The sequence below is a fragment of the Dipteris shenzhenensis genome, chromosome 33 (genome assembly GCF_047967505.1).
Source record: "Dipteris shenzhenensis isolate YYH24624 ecotype China chromosome 33, Dip_SZ_1.0, whole genome shotgun sequence".
Classification (NCBI taxonomy): domain Eukaryota; kingdom Viridiplantae; phylum Streptophyta; class Polypodiopsida; order Gleicheniales; family Dipteridaceae; genus Dipteris; species Dipteris shenzhenensis.
This window is the reverse complement of record NC_141628.1, coordinates 9,723,280-9,745,072: the sequence shown is the minus strand read 5'-3', so window position 1 is coordinate 9,745,072 and position 21,793 is coordinate 9,723,280. Positions and strand designations below refer to the sequence as shown.

Below are 21,793 nucleotides of genomic sequence, written 5' to 3'. Positions count from 1 at the left end.
TGGGCTTTGAATATCCTCTTGATTGCTTCAAAGTTCTCATGTTAGATGATGGAGGCGATGACGATCTCTAATCATTTTGCCATGCTTTTCAATCCGAGACTTAGTGGCTTGTGTACCTAGGGTGCTTTTTTGAAGTTGAAGTTGTTCCAGGGAGTGAGGTCCAATTTAGCAAAGCAAGGCAGGCATGGATGATATGTGAAAAGGAGAAGTAGCTAGAGCAGTAAAAGCTATTGCCTAAGTGTATTTGTGGCCTCATTATCATCCATCTACCTGCCTGCTTCTCCACATGATCCCCATTGCTAGAAAGCTCTCCCCTCCCAAGACCCCTTTTCTGTAGGCCTTGTAGGTTGGGTAGTTGCTCCTAACTCCTTTTTCACAAAATGCACAATCAACAATGAATTCCCAATCGGATTTTTTACCATGCCCCTTGCCCAACTTGCTCCCTACTTTTCTCTCCAAATCCTTGTTCTCCCCTACCCACAATAAATGCCAAACTTCACCCTTCCAGCCTTCTTGCACTTATCAAATATTTCATCTTCTCTCATTTGTTGCTTCGTATGCTGCTTCAGCACCCTGCCTTTTATTCCCAACTCCCCTCCATGTTTGTGTAATTGCCTTTCAGGTAGCATGTAAGTCTTACCATGTTGTGCTTCATTTTGGCCAAAACTCCTCCGCCCTCTCCCACGCCCCCTCTTCCCTCCCTATTGGCCACACATTCACCAAAACTCTCGTCTTCGTTGGGATCTTATAACCTACCACTGTGGTTGCTTCCATTGAGTTGTGGTGTAGCAATGGCATCAGTGAATGGAGCCTCAACATCTCCTAGATCACCGCTCATAGATATGGCAGATTGCCCAAATCAACCTCCTTGAGAATGTGTTCTCGACCCACCACAACGTCTAACTCTTGTTCCACTTTGTTCATCATAGTTGGTTGCCTCAGCAGCTCCATAAGATCCCATTCACTTGTCACTGCTGCAGTTTTGATTCCAACCCCAAATATCTCCTATAGGATAACACATAAAACATGAATCTAAGTGTTGCAGGGATCGCTAAAGCACGAAATCTGGTGCATGGGAAAAGACAGTCGTCGATCAGGATTGGACCATGCTCACTGAACTCCAATGCCAAACACCTTATGATGATGGCTGCCAATACGATCATGTTCCAAGAAGGTCAGTAGATCTCGCCACGCTCGCTTTCACAGAGTCCTTGGGAGCTCCCATGCTTCCTTCTTGCCTTGCCTATCTGATGCTCAACTCCTAATAGTGGTAGCTCAGAGGAGGTGGTGAATCCAACGATGAGAAGGCAAGTAGCAGCACCCTCTTCCGTCCTGAGCCCGCTCCTGGTGCTCCCCCTCCAAATGCTTCTCAATTTCCTTTCCTCAACCCCTCTTCCCTCAGTACTGGCTCTCCTGATGCTCCCAACATCATCTCCTCCACTTCCTTCTCAGCTTCAACAAAAGCAGCAGCACCATCTATAGCCCGAACAGCTTCCTTTCCCTCTTCTAGATACTTCGGTTGAGCCAAACTTCCCCCTTCCCACCTCTGTGTGCAATCTAGGCTACTCCCTCACATCCCTCATGTGGTGTTCATTAACACCTCTAGGCTACTCCTTCCTTAGGTATCACGTGCATTCAAAGGGTATTTTAAAACCCCCTTAACTAATTTTTTTCCTCCAATAAAGATACCACTCTTTACTTATGAACTTATGGATTTTTGTCTAAAGTGGAATTAAAAGAACCCCTCCTGTTATTGTAAATTTGTTAAATTTTTTCCAAAAGTTCCATTAAAATACCTCTCCTTTTGAATGCACGTGGTATACTAAAATTTTGTGAGGTGAACCCCCCCAGGGAGAGGGCTCTAAGCATGGAGAGGCAACTGTATCACATGCGTGGCATTGAAGGAGATCCATCTCCTTCAAGCCTCTACTCCATCCATTCCTTTTGCCACATGGCAAGACCCTGCCCCTGCCTCTCTCACACTCTCAACTCGCTCTAACTAAGTGACACATGGCACTCTTAGAGCTTCCCCTCCATTCCCTCTCCACACGACATGTGGCAACTTCTTGCCTCCCACTCTCCTTAATATATAGTAAGATAAGATGTGATTTTTAGGCCCCTCCAACATGGGTATAAATTAATTCGAACTCTCCGCTCATGGGGTAACTCTTAGTGGGCTTTACTCAACTTTGAAGGTTCATGGGCTGGAGGCAATACAGCTTTGAAGGTTCGCTCCAGATTGCTTGTGTGGGGTAGCAGGTGCATCAATCACTCGCCATCCAATAAGGTCTGACTCATTTCTCGCTCGTGTTTTTTTGGTATTGTAGGTAGAAATCTGTCATTGTTTCCCCGATCATGCTAGTTCCGATTCTCAAAAAATATGTAGCAGGTGATCGTAAACACCACCTCGGCGGAGTACCTCAACTCTTTTGCTTCATCTGTGGCAAATTTTGAAGCTGTCGAAATAGGCATCCTGCCTCTGCATGATTTTTGATTGCCATCTCCCAACAAGTTGCTCATCACCTCATCGTTGCGAGTCTTTTTGGTATCAAAAATTTGCAAATTTCAAGTGGAACTACAGATTCTAGACCCAATTAGAATCCGACTCTGTTTAGCTTTTGCTGTGCAATCTCTCCCGCCTCTCTTCTTCGTGCTCCTACTCTCCGTTTAGCTTTTGTTGGGCAGTCTCTCTAGCCTCTCTTCTTTCTACCTCGTTGCCTCATGCTTAACAGCTTCCCAGCCATTTCAAGTATACAAGAAATTGCCTATCAACCTACTATTAGCAAGCAATATCCTATGTGCTTCAGGTTGCGCTTTGAATTGCTTGAACGACTAAGATGCCATAATGAAAGTAAAATTTTCCTCTTATTTAAAGTACATGCTGCAATGACAAAGTTACGAAACGATTCTGAACAAAAACACTGGTAGCTATGGACCATGGTCCGTGGAGCAAAACGTACCAACCTTAACCTGGATTCTCAATGGCTATAAAGTCCCGATGAGAAGAAGCATTAACACCATGTTATATCCACTCAGCTTAATCATCTTTTTCATGTGAACTGATGTCAAGAGTGTTGCTGTTGTGTGTTCACGAATGAAAACAAGCAGATCTAGTGATCAATTTCTGATCTAGGTTGCTTCCTTGGCACCGAGAGTAGGAAACACGAGCTTAAATCCAAATTGTCTATCCCATATTGAATTGTATAGACACTTGTGTACATAGCATTCTTCTAGCTTAGAATATTTCATCTCCCGGTGGCAAGGCCAGACAATTGCCACATCACCATCCATCCACATCATCATTTTGACCACCCTCTTGTGATCAAAGTTTGGCCATTCTTCCAGGAGCCATAACTTTTGATCCAGGTAGAATTTGGAGGTGATTTTACAATGTTCTCATGGGTAGACACTCTCATCTCGGTACACGGGTAAGCCTCTAGCACAGAGCACCAGATAGCCTCAAGCATGGAGTTATCCACATCACACAGTTGATGATATACCAGTCATGACTCTGGATGAGATCCGTGAGTGGAAAGAGAACCTTCTTCGACCATTCATTGCCACAGGGCTGCATGCAAGTTTGTAGACTCGAGCCTCGTTGGTCTTGAGAGATCGGACACAAATGTACCACATGTTAGCATGGATCAGCCCACAGTTTTTTATCATGAACATTTTTCGCTAAGCCCTCAGCATGAGGCACATTTGATGGCACGAGGCAGTCCCATCAACATCAGCACAGACTTATTCTTATGATAATCTTCATGCATGGATTCGACTCCATCTACCGTCACATCAAATGCAGATACTCAATAGGAGTTCACCAGTGATCATGCAGTTATTCATCAGGTAAGTCCTCAGTATGAGGCAGTCACATCCTTAGGACCCTTGGAGGGCCAAAAACAAGGTCAATAATAATTCATTAGGCCAAAAGGTTATTGTAATGAAACATGTGCCCAAAAAAGGTTATTGTAATGACTAGTAGAATGACCCGTACACGACAGGTTAGAAACCCACTCCGTTAGGTGTCAAAGTTGGGATCATAGGTTGCCTTTACTTTCTCGAGATCAAATTTAAGGTTTTCTTCATAGATCTCAAACCTTTAGAAATTCTCAAATTAAAACTCAAACCTCACTCACTTTTGATCACCTACTATATCTACTGATTTCTCAGTTTTGATCTGAAACCTTTTGGAAATGCAAGCTAGCTTTTTTCGAGCGTAAACTTCACCATAAAGCAAAAACAAGGTCAATAATAATTCATTAGGCCAAAAGGTTATTGTAATGAAACATGTGCCAAAAAAAAAATATTGTAATGACTAGTAGCATGACCCATCCATGACGGATGGGTTAGAAACCCGCTCCACTCGGTCTCAAAGTTGGGATCATATGTTGCCTTTAATTTTTAGGAATAAAATTTGACCTCAAGAGGTCGGTAAAGCAAGGCTGTCCTCTGGCTATTCTCACTATGTACTATTCCTCTTATTTTCACTCTCAAAATGACAATTGTTGAAGGGAAGATCCGAGGGGTCAACTCCCATTGGACGGTCAGGTAAGCACACAAATTTTTGCAGAGGACATAGTCTCATTTTTAGTCAAGTAAAAGGACAGTGTGGTGAGTCTGATGTCTATTCTCAAGAGCTTTTACCAAGTGTCAGGGTCGAAATGTAGCTGGGCAAAGACCTTTGCCCTCAAAAGTGACTATGGTCCTCCCTTGGATTGGTTCAAAGAGATATAGGTACAGGTGGTTCCAACAGGCAAAATCGTAAGATACCTCGGGGCCCCACTAGGACTTGATATCACCGTCACTAGTTTGCAAATAGAATCAATGATAAGCTTAGAGCATCGAGTGAGTTGGGCTGGAATGCAAGGGCTCTACTAATTCAGCACATCCTTTTAGCATCAATGATGTATGTGGCAACAGTATGGAACTCTAAATATAACTGGTTGAACATTGAAATGTTGTTTAGAATCTTTCTCTTGGAGGAAATAGAGAGCCTAAGGAAGATGCACTATATCCCTTGGAATCCGCTGATGTTTCCTAAAGAACAGGGGGGACCAGGACTACCGGATATAAGAATCCGCAATTGCGCCTTGATCTACAAGTGGCTTCCTCGATTTTTTCATGGCTTATCCCCATGAGATCATCAAGGTCTTTCTGGAGAAAGCTAAAGGTAGAAGAGTAGGGAGGTGGGATGGGATGTCTTGGTTTTTATCGCCTCTTTTCTTCCTTCCCTGTTTCAATGTATGGATTAGATTTGGCTGTAGGCCTAGCAGCGGCTTGGGAAGAAGGAATAGCATGCCTTGAGTGGAAAGGGTGTAGAATTTGTTTAGGAAAGGCTTCAGAGTGTGGGAAGACATCTGGGATGCAAAGTCAGCCTGTTGGTGGCTATCTGTTGACCAAATTGAGAAGCGGGTGAAACTAAGCATAGGGGAGAGAGATATGATACAGCCAATGCTAGAAAGGAATCTTAAGGAGTCGCCCTCAAATATAGTAACTTCCAATTCCTAGAGGGAGGATCAATGGCTCATGGGAAAACCCGCCTCACAAAAATCATGTTGAGATGTGTCTATTGCCGATTTTTGTAGGAAACCCCTCTCTTCCAGGACCTGAATAGCAAATGGATACTGAGAAGAGGTGAGGCATGGTGGCGTAAATGCCTAGGAACCATCTGGAGAGCTATATATTTGGGAAGGGCCAATTTTCGCTCTAGAAGGTTCTACATCATGGGTTCCAGTTCAGGCCAAACTAGCAAAACATCTCTTGGTTTCCCCCTTCTACTCAATGTGCAATAGGGCTATGGAAAACATAAGACACCTGTTGTGGCAATGCCAGAAGGCACATGAAGTGTGGAGGAAAGTTGAGCACGAGATTCATGAATCAGGTCTAATGAGCAAATTTTATCTAGCCTCCAAAGGTTAGCTGTTCTTGGTGAAACTGCAAGATTACCCTCATTAGTTATCACGTCTTGGCCGTACATAAGGGCTGCAGTGATGATGGCAATGTGAGATGTGAGGAACTCTGTGGCTTTCAAAGGTGATGTAATTGTCGACCACGAGGTCACTATCTTATTTCAAGTGAAGGGTATGTTAAGGGACTTGGGGTGGATCTTAACCTCCAAGGACCCAATAGTCACTGGGAACCTCTTACTTGTGGCATCCATTTGAGGGTCTAGTTGCTTCTAGCATAGGTTGTGGGTGTGTGGCCCCTCTTCTGGTATAGCCAAATTTTGTAATCTTAATCTCTTTCTGATGGGTCTGACCAACCCCTTTTGATATTCAGCCTCTTTTAAAAATAAAATAAAAATTATAGGAATAAAATTTAAGGTTTTCTTCACAGATCTCAAACCTTGAGAAGTTTTGAGAAATTTTCAAAATAAAACCCAAATCTTGTGAAGTTTTAATAAATTTTTGAAGTAAATCTCAATTAAAAGCGTTTAGTTGGGGAAAATATTTTTTGTAGCATTGCAACCCGCTTCTCTCTCTCTCTCTCTCTCTCTCACACACACACACACACACACACCCCTCGCCTCTCTCTCTCTCTCTCTCTCTCTCTCTCTCTCTCTCTCTCTCTCTCTCTCTCCCCCCCCCTTGGGATAGGGACTGACTATATTTAAACCTCAATGTGTGTATGCTTTTTAATAAATTTCTAATCAAATCCCAATAAGCCCTAGCAGTGCCTTTATTCATAATGTGACCAAAATTAATTGGATTAAATTCATCAAATGTAATCAATCATCATGTTTTCATTTAAAGGTATAAATACTACATATAAGTATGTATGTATAAATAAATAAATAAAATAAATATTTGCACATCTTAAAATATTGTGCATCATGTTTTCATTTGCCACATCTTTGGAAAATTCCTTAAAATCGTGTTGCATCAAAGTCATCTCACGCACAAAAAAAAAAAATAGGTAGCTTATATCTCCCATTGGTAACCAATTCCCCTTCAGTGGATTCCATATCTAAGCTCAATACACCAACCCTTTTTTGCAAGTACTATGAGCACAAGCCAAATCAAAAAAGCACTTGATTTTCCTTCCATACGTAGAGCCCTAATCCACCAGATACACTCATTGACGCTAGCATCCCCATGAAGAACTCCCAAAGATTTCCACTAGCAATTGGAAATAACCCTGAAATAACCACCTTCCATAGTCCTAACACTAGATCGGGTTTTGACATTTTGTGAGAATTTTCTTGCGAGTTTGTGAGTTTTCCAAGTATTTTTATGTGTGAAATTTATAGCTAGTGGCTAGTTATAATTCTCACATCTCACCATGCAAGTATAAATCATAATAAACTAGGCAATATATTTGTTAAACATAGGAAACACTCAGTGGAAACCATGGAGCTAGTTCGATTAGAGGACAAGATCTCATCATAAATACCTTGAATCAATAGCTCACTATTAAGCTACAAAGACAAGCAAGCAAGCATTAGCCAAGCATCATTGCATTTGTGCATTCATTGAGCCAAGCATAAATATCTTGAAACAATAGCTCGCCAGTGAGCTATAAAGACCGGGTGCCAAAAACGTTTTTCCCAAATGGCATTTTGGGGTCTCATCTAAAGGTACCCATGTTTGCACTCGTTTTAAAGGTTTTTGGGCCTTCTGAGCCCATTTTCGGTGTCAAAGAGGTCAAATTGTGCATGTATCAAAAGTTTTGTTTTGTTCCAAGGAATTTATACCCCTTTGGAAACATACTTCAAGTTTTGTTTTGTTCCAAGGAATTTGTAACAATGGAGTAGAGTAACGATGGTCATCCATAGGTCAAATATTTGAACATCAGTAATTTCTAGTTTTTTGGAAGATGTGTCTGTTTGTATTGGGTCCTCTACATGTAAGAATACAAGTTTGCATATAACATTATTTTAAATTTCTCTTAATGCTAAATGCATAGTTCTGCTTACATTTTCCCATTTCAAAAAAGCATTATCGTTGAGTCAAATCAATCCTTGTAGCTAGAGATCAAGGTGGTTGTAAGAGTTCTACACCATACGATCTTTAATGGCATGCCACGAGCTATAGAAATTTTTTAATAAAAACTCACAAAATGCCAAGCCCCCACTAGATCTGACCCTCTCACTTGCAAAGGGAAATCTAAAAACAACCTTTCATACCACATCAGCCCCCCCCCATACTCCCACTTTCCCACATCTAGACTGCTCAATAAACCAATGTGCCAACTCCACCCATGGTGATTCACTATCAAACAATTTAGGAATCCACTTCATAATAAGGGATATATTCTTCATAGCAATATCTAGCATGCCCAATCCACCCTATTTCTTTCGAGACTTCAAGGCATTTGATGAAACGTAATGCATTCAGCTCCTACCCACTTTTTCAAAGCAAAGGAATTCCCTAAAGCATCTATGCACCTCCATCCACTAAGAATGACAAAAGTGCCATAGCGGAAGTGAGAGAGGGAGAGAGAGAGAGAGGATTGCACATGATATAGCTACCTGTACACTATGTTGTATTATGTTGTTGTAGCCGCCGATAGGATATGCTTGATCAAAAACAGTAGAGCCTTGGCATTCCAACCTAAAGTTAGCCCATACTAGCCCCTGTGCCTCGACCTTATCCGATCCTTGAACCAATTAAATCTTTATTGCAGAGCAAGACCCATCCCCAAAGGCACTCCCAAATACTGAATTACCTCCCCACAAGGCACCCATTGCAGGGCATCATACCTCCCCAATCTGACAGCGAATCTAGCAAGAACCTCAATGCAAAAGACTTTTACCAATTGCATACTGATCCTAATGCAATACAAAAAATAGACATTATCTTTCTCAGAGTTTCAAACACATTCTCGATTCTCCTTGCTAAACATCATAAGATCATCAACAAACATTTTGTGAATTGAGTTGCTTACCAGACGGTAGTGCTACCCCTTCCAACTTACCCTCAGCTAGTGTTTGCTTAAGTGTATGTTGTAGAGGAACCAACCCAATTGCAAATAAGAGTGGAGCTAAGGAGCACCCATGTCGAACAGATCGTCTTAGCTCAAAGCACCCTACCATCCCCCCATTCAACAAAGGGTTGCTAATCCATTCCCAAACAAAGAAGCCACCATTCTACAGAGCTGCTCACCAAATCCAAACCTATCCAGGAAAGCCCCAGAATAAAATCCCACCAAATCCTATCATACACTTTATCTAGGTGTAAACCAAATAAGAAGCATTTCTGGCCAGACAAAAAATCATAATCCAAGCAAGAGTAATGTCTTCCCCTTGAACTTTGTAGTAGAGAGTATGATCTGCATTGGATTTCATGTATCCCAGATCATCAAAATCCTTGTTAATTCTTCTGTACCAACTTCTGGGTACTTGCTTTAAGCCATTATTAGAGACTCTTCTTTATATGGCAAACCTTATTCTCCTTTCCAGGTTCAACATAACCTGCTGGTTGTTGCATGTAGACTTCCTCATCTCGATAACCATTGAGAAATGCATTCTTGACATCGAGCTAGTACACATTCCATCTACTGAGTGTTGCTAGTTATATCAAGAACCGTGCCATATTTTGATTCCTGAGATCTAACAAGCTTTTGAAATTGACATGACCATATCTCTTGTGCCATTGTGCAGATAGTGGCATCTGTTGAGGTTGAGCTGACATAGCATGCATATCTAGTACTGTAGTTGTGTTCTGTCATTTGACCTACTGACAAGAGGTTCTTCGGAACATATAGTTTATCTTTCACCAATCCTTTCGTACTAGTAAAATTGTTCATAGGGATAATGCCTAACCCTTGAACTAGATTCAATGTATTATCTGCTATGTAGATGACGTTTTTCTGACCTTCTAATGGTTTCATCTTTGTGAACCATTCCTAATGATTTGTCATGTGAGATGATGCACCACTGTCAATGTACCAAGGATCTTGATCTGCTTGGTCGACTTGATAGCTGAAATCCTCTTTTGGATTGCAATCATTGTCTAGGTACACTGTATCAGTATTATGCATTTCCTCATTTGCAAGAAACATATTCCCATGTTCATTTGCAAAATGACTGTGACTAGAATGTCCACCACGATGATTTCCTCTGCTACGAAAATTCCCTTGATTGCTATTGGATTGATCGCCTTGGTCATACTGCTTCTTGTGGCAATCTCTTTCATAGTGTCCAAACTTATGACAATAGTTGCACTAGATGTTTGACATGTTGGTGGATGCATTCCCTTGTCCTTGGAATCTTCCTTGGTTGGAATGATTTCCTCTTTGCTGATTCTGATGTTGCTGAGGATGATGCTAACACTAATTCTGACTTTGATGATGATTTTGTTGCTTGATGATGACCACTTTTCTAGAATCATCTGCCTCTGCCTCTCCTTCTATCTGAAGCTGTGAATGACTGATCATTAGAATGACCTTTGCATGCATGAATGGCCTTAGTCCTGAGTTCTTCCAAGTAAGAATGACTGAAGTTCTTCCAGTGTTAGAATTTGTCGTTGAATGGCAATACTCTGGACTAGATTCTCGTATTCCTCTCCTAGTCCATTTAGGATGCCTTGAACCATATCTGCTAGATTCATAGTCTCTCCTGCTGTGCTGCAAGTTGATTAATGTAGTCTTTGATTCTAAGTACGTAAGCATGACCGGTTTCGTTGCTGTTGTGGAAACTCTAGTTGATTTGGTTTCTCAATGTGAGAATCTTGGAAGTGTTCTTGGACTTGTAGAGAGCTACGAACATATCCCATGCTTTTTTTGATGTCTTGTTGATGTTGAGCTTGACATCTTGGACATTCTACTTGATCAGATGATATGCGTACTTATCTTTCTTATCCCATTCTGCCTGTCCTCAAGCAATGGCAGGATTTGCTACAGGTGCAGAAACTGTTTGTGTAGCTGGAGATCCTGGTGTAGATCCCGCTGCTGCTGGTGCTATTGAGAATAGGTGGAGTAGAGCTACTGCTGGTTGGATTGTATAATGGTTTAGGTGTAGACCCTAAAGTACAAGAATGGTCTCCATTCGGTATTTCCATGTGCCGTAATTTGAGTTGTCTAGCTTAGCAAGTGCCTCTAGATTGAGGTTGCTAGTCGTAGACATGGTGCAAGAAATGTACTCAAAGTGTTGTGAAAATCACTGTCTGAATCAACTGCAAAACACTGACTGTGGCAAGTGAAATTTGAACTATCGGTGAAGGTAGAACTGCAATATATATAATCTGATCTGTTACAAGGCTTGCAGCAAATGTTGTCGGGAATAGCCAAGAGGCTTTACAAGGCTGAAATGATGTGCACAATGCCGTGAAATAGCCAATAGGCTTTACAATGATGGCACGTGTGTGTGAAATCAAATCATGTGCTATTTGCCCCTAATCAATCGGCAATGCCTCTGGAAACTCTGAAGTCTACTCATTGAACTGATGAACGTCAAGTTTCAGGTAATGTGATGATGTGAAACCGTATGTGAGCATAGGGACTGACTTCGAGTAGGAACTAGTTGGGAAATTTGGGCGGGGCTTAGATTGGCAACTTGGGGAAATTCAAAGCGTCCGCTCTATGGCGATCTAGTCTACTCTGATCTAGATTTATACTAATCGTCGATCGATGAAAGGACAGCAGCTGATGTGCATGTAGGAAGTGGATTTGTCGACGAGGCCCAAAAGTGAGTCATAATTGCACCAAAATGTGCGCATGATGTGACGAGTGCGTAGAGCATAAAAAATCAATCGATTTTTCTTTTTGGAGCGCCCTCAAATTCTTCCTGGATCAAGAGGCTAGATGGAGGGGAGAAGGAGTGTAAATGTGCTCAATGATGATGTGGCAGTCAGGGGGTCACATGCAGTGACTGTGTCTAGCAGGGACTATGCCTATGGAGCCCTATGCTTAGGTGGTAGGAGTGGTCACATGTAGTGCCTGTGGAGAGGTAAGTGTGCCTAGCTGGCACTATGTGTGCTTGGCTAGCACTATGTGTGCCTAATTGGCACTATGTGTGCATGGTAGGGGGCTGTGTGCCACGAGTCAAGAAGGTAAATCAGAAAGGCACTAACATGAGCAATTCTGAGCCTGGGGAATTAGAACAAGAGCTTCCTACTACTACAACTGTAGAGAGCGCTCCCAAAGTCATAGCCCAAGTCACTATTTAGAACAAGAGAAGGATATCCCAAGTAAAGGGACAGAACACCCCTGTATCCTTTAGATCGAATCTCTTCACAAGCTCCATAATTCCATGGTTTGACCACTCTTATGAAGAATTAGTGAGGGTGAGACTAGCAATTTTTCAAAGAGGGAAGAATAGCATTTGAAAGTGATTTCAAAAGTCTTCAAAATGAAGGGAGAAACCATATGGAACTATTCTCTGATGGGAATATATATCCTTAGACCCAATCTCTTTAGAAGCTCCACAATTCCATGGTTTAAACCAATTTTGTAAAGTTTAGTGTGAGGGTGACAAAGGGATAGTTAAGATATTGAAGGTTACAAGCTCATGAGATAAGGTTCCTGATATCAATTCTTTTTTTTTTGAAAGATATGCAAGGATGTTGAAGGCTTAGAATAAACATTACATATCATCCATACATCACAACAATGAAAGAGAGAATGATAGTCTTTAGAAAGAGAATAAAGAATTGAAAGGAAATAATGGAGCACTAAATGCTCACATGGGTGAGAGTATTATAGAAATACTCAATGTCAAATGCTTAGATGCAAAATGTAGCTTTATATGAGAAGATTTCAAAGTTACAAAGAAAAATATTATACATGAAAGATAAACCAACGTATGCATGCTTGCACAAAAGGGCATTGCATCCAATAGACGAAGCAAAGCGAGAATTGGAAGAAAATTAAGAGCTTGTAAGACTATTTTAGACCTTAACATTAGCACAAATCTTGCGCCAACCAAAGTGGTAGAAAAAAAAAGAGAAGCAAATGCAAAACTTAATGAACCACTGGAAGGGTAGCAAAGGGTTCACGGCAACATGTTCCTACACTACCCCCCCATCATGCATGAAGGTAACCATCAAAGATGAGTAATTAGGGTCAAGGTTCACACTGGCATAATCTAATGGAGGGAAATCAATCACTATGTGTCCACCACATAGCTCAGAAAGATTTGTGACAACCAAAGTGGTGGAAAGAAAAAGAGAAGCAAATGAAAAACTTAATGAAACATTGGAAGGATAGCAAAAGGGTCACCACAACATGTTCCTACACTACCCTCAAATCATGCATGAAGGTAGCCATTCGAGATTAGTAATCAAGGTTGGGGTTCACATTAGCATAGTCTAATGGATGGAAATGAATCACCATGTGCCCTACCACATAGCTCTAGGAAGCGGGTGAAAGAGGAGATTGATAAACTCTTGCAAGTGGGATTCATCTAGCCAATTGATCGTGCAACCTGGATCTCCCCAATCATAATCGTCCTAAAAAAGAATAGCAAGTCGTGGCTGTTTATAGATTACTGCAAGCTCAATGCCACAATCGCAACCGATTCTTTCCCTCTCCCTTCTGTGGATTCCATGTTGGATGCTGTTGTTGCTGACCACGAGATGTATTCATTCCTCGACGAGTTGAACAAATACAATTAGGTCTAGATGGTCAAAGAAGACTAGGAAAAGATGGCATTTATCACCGAATGGGGCGTCTTTGTGTCCAACATCATGACATTTGACCTCAAGAATGCACCAGTGGCATTCCAATGCTTGGTCTAAGAAGTGTTTGGTAACTCAATTCTTTCATGAGATATTCTTGGACAATTCCAGTGTCTTCGGGGACTAGAGCCTACATATCAGCCACCTCCAAATGTTCCTTACCAAATGCCATGCTGCACAGCTATCCCTCAATCCAGCAAAGTGTGCCTTCATGATTAATCATGGACATCTGCTTGGCCACATCATATTGAAGGATGACATCCCCTTGGATCCGAATAAGATTGAGTGCATCTGCTAGGCAGAACGACTCGCGATGAGCAAGCAGTTAGCCCAATTCCTTGGCCAAGTGCAGTGGCATAGCTACATGCTTCGATACCTTGCAGGTGTGGCTACTCCTCTCAATGCAATCCTCAACACCAAACCGCCCATATAAACACAGAATTGCAACCAGGCTTTTTGATTCCTCAAGTTGATGCTGGCCAAAGTCTCGATCATTCAGCTAGTGCTATCTAGGACCATGACATAGGTGATGATGCAGTAGAAGGTGCCCTCTTCAGGAGATGCCAATGATTTAGTAAGTCCCTATGATGTAGGGCTGATTACCTTTGATGTAGGAGAGGTGCCTATGATCTAGGCCACCCTCTCTCCCACTCTATAAATGAGAGGCTTCTCTCTCACAATCAATAGAACACACTTTTGGATTCTTCTTGTGTTCTCAAGTCTTGTCATGATGCATCTCTTCTCTCCCATCACTTCCCACCACTTCGCATGGTGGTCGACCCATTTCTTCTAGTGACATTGCATTGTATCGACAGTATGGGTAGCAATGAATCTAGTCTCATCGAGTTGTCGCAACTGTTCCATGCGGTATGTGAGCGACTCATCCAAGCTTAGTCATTTCATGGCTGTGATCGGAAGGCTTGGAACCAAGTGCTCCATGGGCACCATTGCATGAATTCCAAAGACCATATTGAAAGGGATAAGTCTTGTTGCTACCTTATAGGCTGTCCCATAGGACCAAATGTATCTTTTGGTCCCAATCTGTGCGATTCTCATTTATGATTTTCTTCATGATTGTTGTCATGATCTTGTTTGAAAATTTTGTATGGCCATTTAATGGGCATAGTAAATGGTGGAAAGCTTGTGGATAATCATGTGCCACGTTCACTCCTTGCTCGTTGATGATCTCAATCGGATAGCCAAATCGTGTGATAATCTACTCATAGAGAAATTTGGCGGTCGATGTAGCTGAATTTTCTTTCAAAGGCCTCACCTCAACCCACTTGGTGCAGTAGTTTGTCTCCATAAAGATGTAGAGATTATCAAATGGGTGGGGAGTGGGCTTGAACATGCCAACAAAGACAAGGCCTCACTTCTAGAATGGCTCCAAAGGGACTAGGTTGTGTGGCATGCGGTCCTTGATAGTGGGATGTCCCAATCTGTGGTAGGCACCACACTACTTTGCATAGGCGAAGGCGTCACCTATAATTATGGGCCACCACAGGTCGGCCTGGAGGATTTTGTGACCAGTGGTATCTCTAACAAAATAGCCTCCGGTTAGACCTTGTTGTGCTTCCCACCATAGGACCGATTGTTGTTCATGCGGGGAAACACATCTATAAAGCATGTTGTCCCGGCCAATTTGGTGCAAGGTGGATGATTTCAAATTCTGGCTCCATAGAGCAAGTCGCTTACGCTTGTCTTGGGACAGGTGACGGCTTGGCACATTGGTATGCAGAAACTGGTACATGTCATCATACCACATTGGTATGAACATGGGATGTTGTCTTGCAGGTCTCCCTAGTCCTACACCAACAATTATGCTCTATTTGACACATTGGCTAGCACACGTCCCTTGATCGTTGCCTCAAATAGGTTCGCATCTAGAAAAGTGTTAATGAAGAGATTGTGGATCTCAATACACTCCACCAATCGAGACAAGTAATCAGCCACCACGTGCAAACTTCCTAGATTATGAACAACAATAAAGTTAGTTTCTTGCAATAGCAACATCCATCAAGAAATCTTACCTATAAACTTAGGCTTGCCAATGAGAAACAACAATTCCAAATGGTCCACGTGGAAGATGAAGGGGTTTTTGAGTAGGTAGTGCTAGAACTTGTTGATGGAGTCATTCCTTCCGAGCGCTTCTTTCTCTATCATCGAGTAGTTCTTCTCCAGCTTTGATAGTTGGCAACTTGTGTAGTACACTAGATGGAACCAGTTCTTCATCCTTTCTTGCATTAAGACTACACTAATAGTTGTGTCAGAGGTGCCGAACAAAGACATGGAAGGAAAGCGTCCAAATGTGTGCTTCAATACACACACACACACAAACATGTGATTGCTACTAGATGCACACATGCACCTTAGAGCAAGCCCTCAATCACAAATGTCCCAACATACCCCCCCTCAATGGTTTGCCTCATGCTATGTCAAGGATACATCTAGTCACATAGTTTCACAAGCCATCTCATGGTGGTCAAGGATAAATCTATGGTTAGGATCTCATTCTAGCAAGGGTGCCCAAGGGCCAAGGTTTAGAAAATGGAATAAACCCCCCCAAATGGTTATCTTTCTTGCATGTACAAGGATTAATCTTATGCCTTTATGTGGACTCAATTTCTCATGTCTGCAAGAGGTGCCATGGAGGCAAAGACATATCACATGGCCTACATCATATGGTGACTAGAGGTGATTTACAAAGACTATAAGAACTAAAACACATAACCATAACATTCTTTTTGGAGTACTAATCCAGGCAAAGAACCTCAAAATTGACTACATGACCAAGTGATGAAAAAAGTTCAAAGATGCTAGACTTTAGAAGGTCCAACATTTATCTTTATCCACCACAAAATTTGTCGCTTCATTTGTTGATGGAGTTCTTTCTTCCTTTCTTCAACCATATTTGCTTTATCCTTCTTCTTCTCATTGCAAAACTTTTCAAAGTGATTGTTTTTGCCACAATAAGTGCATGGATTGATCCTATAGCAATCTTTTTCAAGATGATTGGTCTTTCCACAATGCTTGCATGCTTTGTGCTTGCCTTTTGATGAGAACTTCACTGTAAGTGCTTGAGTTTGATCTTCTGCCTTTCTTAAAGTTTTCTTTCTCTCTTCTTCTTATAGAGCACTGATGATGCTCTCTAGTGTTGGTTGGGGAAGATTCTTCAAATACAATGCTTGCATGCTTTGTGCTTGCCTTTTGATGAGAACTTCACTGTAAGTGCTTGAGTTTGATCTTCTACCTTTCTTGAAGTCTTCTTTCTCTCTTCTTCTTGTACAACACGGTTAAAATCTTGGGGCATACTCTTCAAGAGTGCAGCCATTGCATCATCTTCAGTGTGACTGTAGAGTTGACTAAGCCCAATTATGTCATAAGACTCCTCATAGTGTTGATATGAGCTGCAACAAAGTCTCCATTCATCTTAAGTTCAAAGAACTTAATCTTCAAAGTCAATTTAGAGTTATGAGAGCTAGCACCAAATAGCACATCTAACTTATGCCAACAAGCCTCATAAGGAGATTCCAAATCAGAACGATGTTGCAGATAATCATCTCCCAAACCTTATGCAATAATTCCATAGGCTTTCTCTAGGCTTTTAGCATGTGCTGGTGTTTTTGAAGTAGAGTCACTTTCCAAAAGTTATAAGATGAAGGAAGGTGCACTTTCTAAGGTTCATTCGAATCGCATTTAAGACATATAAATTTAAATTTAATACATAGGAATTTAAATTTAGCGCATAAGACTTTGGATGTGGCACATATAATTTTCCATTTTGCATACAGGCATACGTTTGTGTGGGAGGAACTAGCACACTTTCTCTCTTAAATTATAAGACCAAGGAATGTCCCGTTCTTTGGATTCATATCAGTTTGCATTTAGCACATAGCATTTTTCATATAAATCATAGCAATATGAATTTAACACTATATATTTCACGCATAGAATTTATAACACCTCTACTTTATGTTTGAAAATAGAATATAGCAATTTGAATGTAGCATATAGCAATTCAAATATAGCACATGGTAATTAGCTCTTTGCATTGACACGTTTCCTCTACAAAAATTATAAGACCAAGAAACGTGCCCTTTCTTGGATACTTGCACTTTATAAAGCAGCTTTAGTTTAGCACTTAGTAATTTGAAATTTGCACATAACACTTTGCATTTTTACACATAGTACTTTGCATTTAGTACATAACCACACATGTAGTGTGGGAGGAGAGTCGACACACTTCCTCTCCAAAATTTATAAGATCAAGGAACGTGCCTTTCCTTAGGTTCATATCAGTTTGTATTTAGCATATAGCATTTTGCATCTAGCATGTAGCAATTTGAATTTGGCATATAGCACTTTTCATTTAGTACATAGTATTTTCCAACTTGCACTTAACACAAAGTAGCACTTAGCAATTTAAATTTCACACATAGCACTTTGCCTTTTGCACATAGTACTTTGTATTTACCACATAACCACATGTATAGTGTGGGAGGAGAGTTGGTACACTTCCTCTCTAAAAACAATAAGACTAAGGAACGTGCCCTTCCTTGGGTTTATATCAGTTTACATTTAGCAAGTAGCATTCTGCAAATAGCATGTAGCAACTTAAATTCGGCATATAACACTTTGCATTTAGTACATAACACTTTTTATTTAGGTCATAATGTTAAAATCTAGTTTATTATTAAATACATAAAATAGCATCTTCATAATGAAGTAAGAAATGTTCTATTGTTCAAGAACTTTATTGATTAATTACCATGAGGAATTTTTGAAATTTGAATGCTAATATAAGAAGTTGCTTTTTCTTTTCTCCTAATTTATGTTTTCATGTTTGTGAATTTAGTTAAATGCTAACGTAGAAGTACCTATTGTATTTTTATTGTCCCAGATCGTAGACCAATGAACGACTTGCAAATTACCAATTGAATAGAGCTGTAAAATAATTTGAAGACATTTTACAAAGATAAGAATTCAAAAATGTAATCTTTAATTTAAATTTTAGAAATAAGACAACTAATTATTGTATTGTATAACTAGATAGCACTCTGTATTTATAAATACTAATATCGTAAAGTTGAAGATATTTTACAAAGATCGGAATTGAAAAAAAATATTCTTGATTTTGAATTCTAGAAATGAGACAACTGATTTTTGTATTATATAATTAAATAGCAGTTTGCATTTTTTAAATAACCACATGTTTTGTTTTCCAAAAGTTAGATTTAGCATATTGCAAAAAAAAGAAGCAATTACAACTAAATAATGATACCATAGATTGATGCAATGCCATGAACAAACATGAGATAAAAGCATCACAAATAGCCTTAAGTAGAACTACATCATCACGACAACTACCCAAGGTTGAGGCAAATTATCGTCTCCTAAAAACAATCAGACTTATATGACTATAAATACTGATAACAGAGATGGTCATATTTTTTTGCTTGAAGCCTTTTACCTCAACTGACCAAATAGTTGCAAAGTTGTTTATAGTTGGGGCAGTGAGTTAACTATCCAGCATAGCTTGCAGGAATCCGATATGTAAGCTTCTCTCTGCATGGCTAGGTCATTGTAAAAGCTATTAAGCACTCCTAAAGGTTGTAATGTTGGCACTAAGGTAACTGACACTATCCTATAACGCAAGAAACTACCCTATACTACCATGTAACTGGAGCAACTGGTTCACCACAAGAAGAGATCCTTCCTTGCAAAGAATGAAATTGATTTAGCAATGCCACTAAAGAACTATGACAAGAATGACCATTTGTTGCATCAACATGATGCCCTGCAGTGTTGAACATTCATGATACCCAGTGGTATTACATCTACGTGACACCCTTCATTTGTTGCATTTGCATGATCTTCTGTGACCGAAAGCAGCTCCAATCCTTACATTTGATACATTCAACTCTGTGATCCGCTGCTGCAGTTCTCCTCTTCCTCCTCCACCCTCAGAACTGCCCTTCCCTCAGTCTCCAACAACAATGCAGCACTTCCTCTAGGAGTCATCTACATGCATTAGATCTGGTCATTTCCAGCACAGTTCTAGCCAAATCTGGAGGAGATGTAGGAGCAGAAGCATTGTTGGAGGCTGCCACACTTTCCATACATATTCATAAGAGCAGCCGCCAAATCAACATATTAGGCATGCACTCATTGACCTTCAGCTAATGCTCCACAGCCCGTGCATGCATTGACAACACAAACAAAGGTCACCTTGTTTGGATTTATTCCTTCTTGATGCATTCTACTCAATAGTTAAAAAGCCTCCTCTCCTAGCCCATGCTGATCATAGGCTGCTATCAGAGCAGTCCATAAACCTACATCTTGCTTGGGCATTTTGTCAAAAACCTCATTTGCATAGTCTAAACAGACACATTTTCCCCATACATACTGACAAGAGCATTTCCCATGAGAATATCTCGCAGGATGCCACTCTTTGAGATCTACAAATGCAACCACTTGCCTTCAAGTAACAAAGCCTCGCTTGCACATGCCTCTAGAACTGCAACAAGAGTCACCTTATATGAATTTACCGCTTTAATTTGCATATGAAAATACAGTTGGACAGCCTCCCGGCCCTTCTCATGGAAGGCTTAAACTAAAATCATAGCAATCCAGGACGCCACATCCCGTTTTTTTCTCTCTCAAAATTCCTCTGTGCATCCTCAAGGACTTCGCATTTCCCATTCATATGGATCAAAGCATTTCCCACCACAATATCTGGGTCAAATTCGCTCTTTAGAATGCATTCATGGACCTACCTGCCTTCAGCTAGAGTTGCATGGCTATGATAATGCCTGCTTGGCATTACTCCATTTTGCTGCATCTCATCAAAAACTTCAAGAGCCTGGTTGGGTTTGCCATTCCGAGCATGTACTGCCACCATGACATTCCATGAAACTACATTTCGCTCTGGCATTTTTTCCAACATTTGCAGTGCATGATCTGAGCTACCACACTTGGCATACATACTGAGAAGGGAGTACCCACAAAAACATAAACCTTGAACCCAACCTCCTGGATGTGAGCATGCAGCCACCATTCGCCATCTTATAAAGCTGCTTGAATGGCAAATGCAGTAAGAGTATAAGCGAATGTAAACGTGTCTGGCATCATTCCTTGTACTTGGATATTTTTGAGAAGTCGAAGGGCCTCCTTACTGTTCTCTTTTCGGGCATGTGCTCTAATGATGAAGTTCCACAACGAAACACGACGCTCATCCAGGGTGATAAACACCACCAGTTCATCCTCTAGGGCCCCACATTCGCCATACATTCGTATGAACAGGGATTCCAAAACAGTATTTCGCTTGAGGCCACTCTCAATAATTTGTCTATGAACACGCTTACCTTTTGACAAGGCCTTTGCATCCTTACACGAGCACAATACTGAAGCACACAAGCCAGGATTCACTTCAATGCCTGGATGTTCCTCTCTCCTTCTTGGTGTTGACTCGTTCACTACAACATCAGATTCAAATCCAATTTATGTGATCTGGACATGTAGCAGCCTGCCTTCTTGAATGGGTCCTATGTACAAGGGAGAGAGAAAAGATTCAACATCATGGTGTTTGTAGAAATCCTTGTGTAACCTTCTCTCTGCATGGCTAGGTCTTCACTGTAGAAGCAATCAGACCATTCCAATAGGTAATCATGTCAGCCTGTACCTCAAGAAGCTCCATGAGGAGATGGAGAGAGACATGCTTCTCCTTTTCTCCTTCTCCCTAACTAATGATCAAAGCACTGTTGGTCCACGTGGATCTGCTGATGGCTGAAGGGGCTAATGCTAAGCTAAAGAATGCTGAAATCGATGATGAAATCAGGAGGTAAGTGACCTTTATATAGTCAGGCTCCCTCAACTGATCTGGAGCAGCCCCAACTTGCCACGTGGCAGTCGGCTGTCTGCTATGAACTGCCATCTATCGTGCAGGCCCTATGGAAACTTCGAATTGGCTGCCAACCTGCACTATTGATGAAGACCTGTATTGCTGATATCACCCACTGTTCATGCTGATGATCTCACTCCAGATGTCAGTCATGATCTGGGCAGTCGAAAGGGAGGTGCCACCGAGGATCTGCGCGCAACGCGAGGTCCAAATGTGCCATCCTGCGATGCTGCTAATAATCTCCCAGACTGGCTGCCTCTCCTGAGATCCTGTGCCA

At 41.1% G+C, this 21,793-nt stretch overlaps 2 protein-coding genes across 2 annotated transcripts in view; both read right to left on the bottom strand.

Annotated features, from left to right (window-relative positions):
- Positions 1 to 20,601, bottom strand: part of LOC147879657 (uncharacterized) — a 30,709-nt gene extending 10,108 nt beyond the window's left edge. Inside the window, exon 1 of the mRNA XM_087371425.1 lies at positions 20,393 to 20,601. Within this exon, the coding sequence (XP_087227551.1) occupies positions 20,393 to 20,601 (209 nt within the window). The remainder of the gene's footprint in view (positions 1 to 20,392) is intronic.
- An 80-nt stretch (positions 20,602 to 20,681) lies between these two features.
- LOC147879656 (pentatricopeptide repeat-containing protein At5g04780, mitochondrial-like) lies at positions 20,682 to 21,312 on the bottom strand. The gene is made up of 2 exons (XM_087371424.1): positions 21,267 to 21,312; positions 20,682 to 21,019 (listed from the first exon to the last, which is right to left on the bottom strand). Exons 1-2 carry the CDS (start codon positions 21,310 to 21,312, stop codon positions 20,682 to 20,684), a joined length of 384 nt encoding a protein of 127 aa, XP_087227550.1.
- Between the last annotated feature and the right edge of the window lie 481 nt (positions 21,313 to 21,793).

Bases quoted from the DNA above. Each gene is read 5' to 3' on its own strand.
- LOC147879656 (XM_087371424.1), bottom strand. From the start codon at position 21,312: ATGGAGCTTCTTGAGGTACAGGCTGACATGATTACCTATTGGAATG. The intron at 21,020-21,266 runs GTCTGATTGCTT...TGTGTGCTTCAG, and splicing joins CATGATTACCTATTGGAATG to TATTGTGCTCGTGTAAGGAT.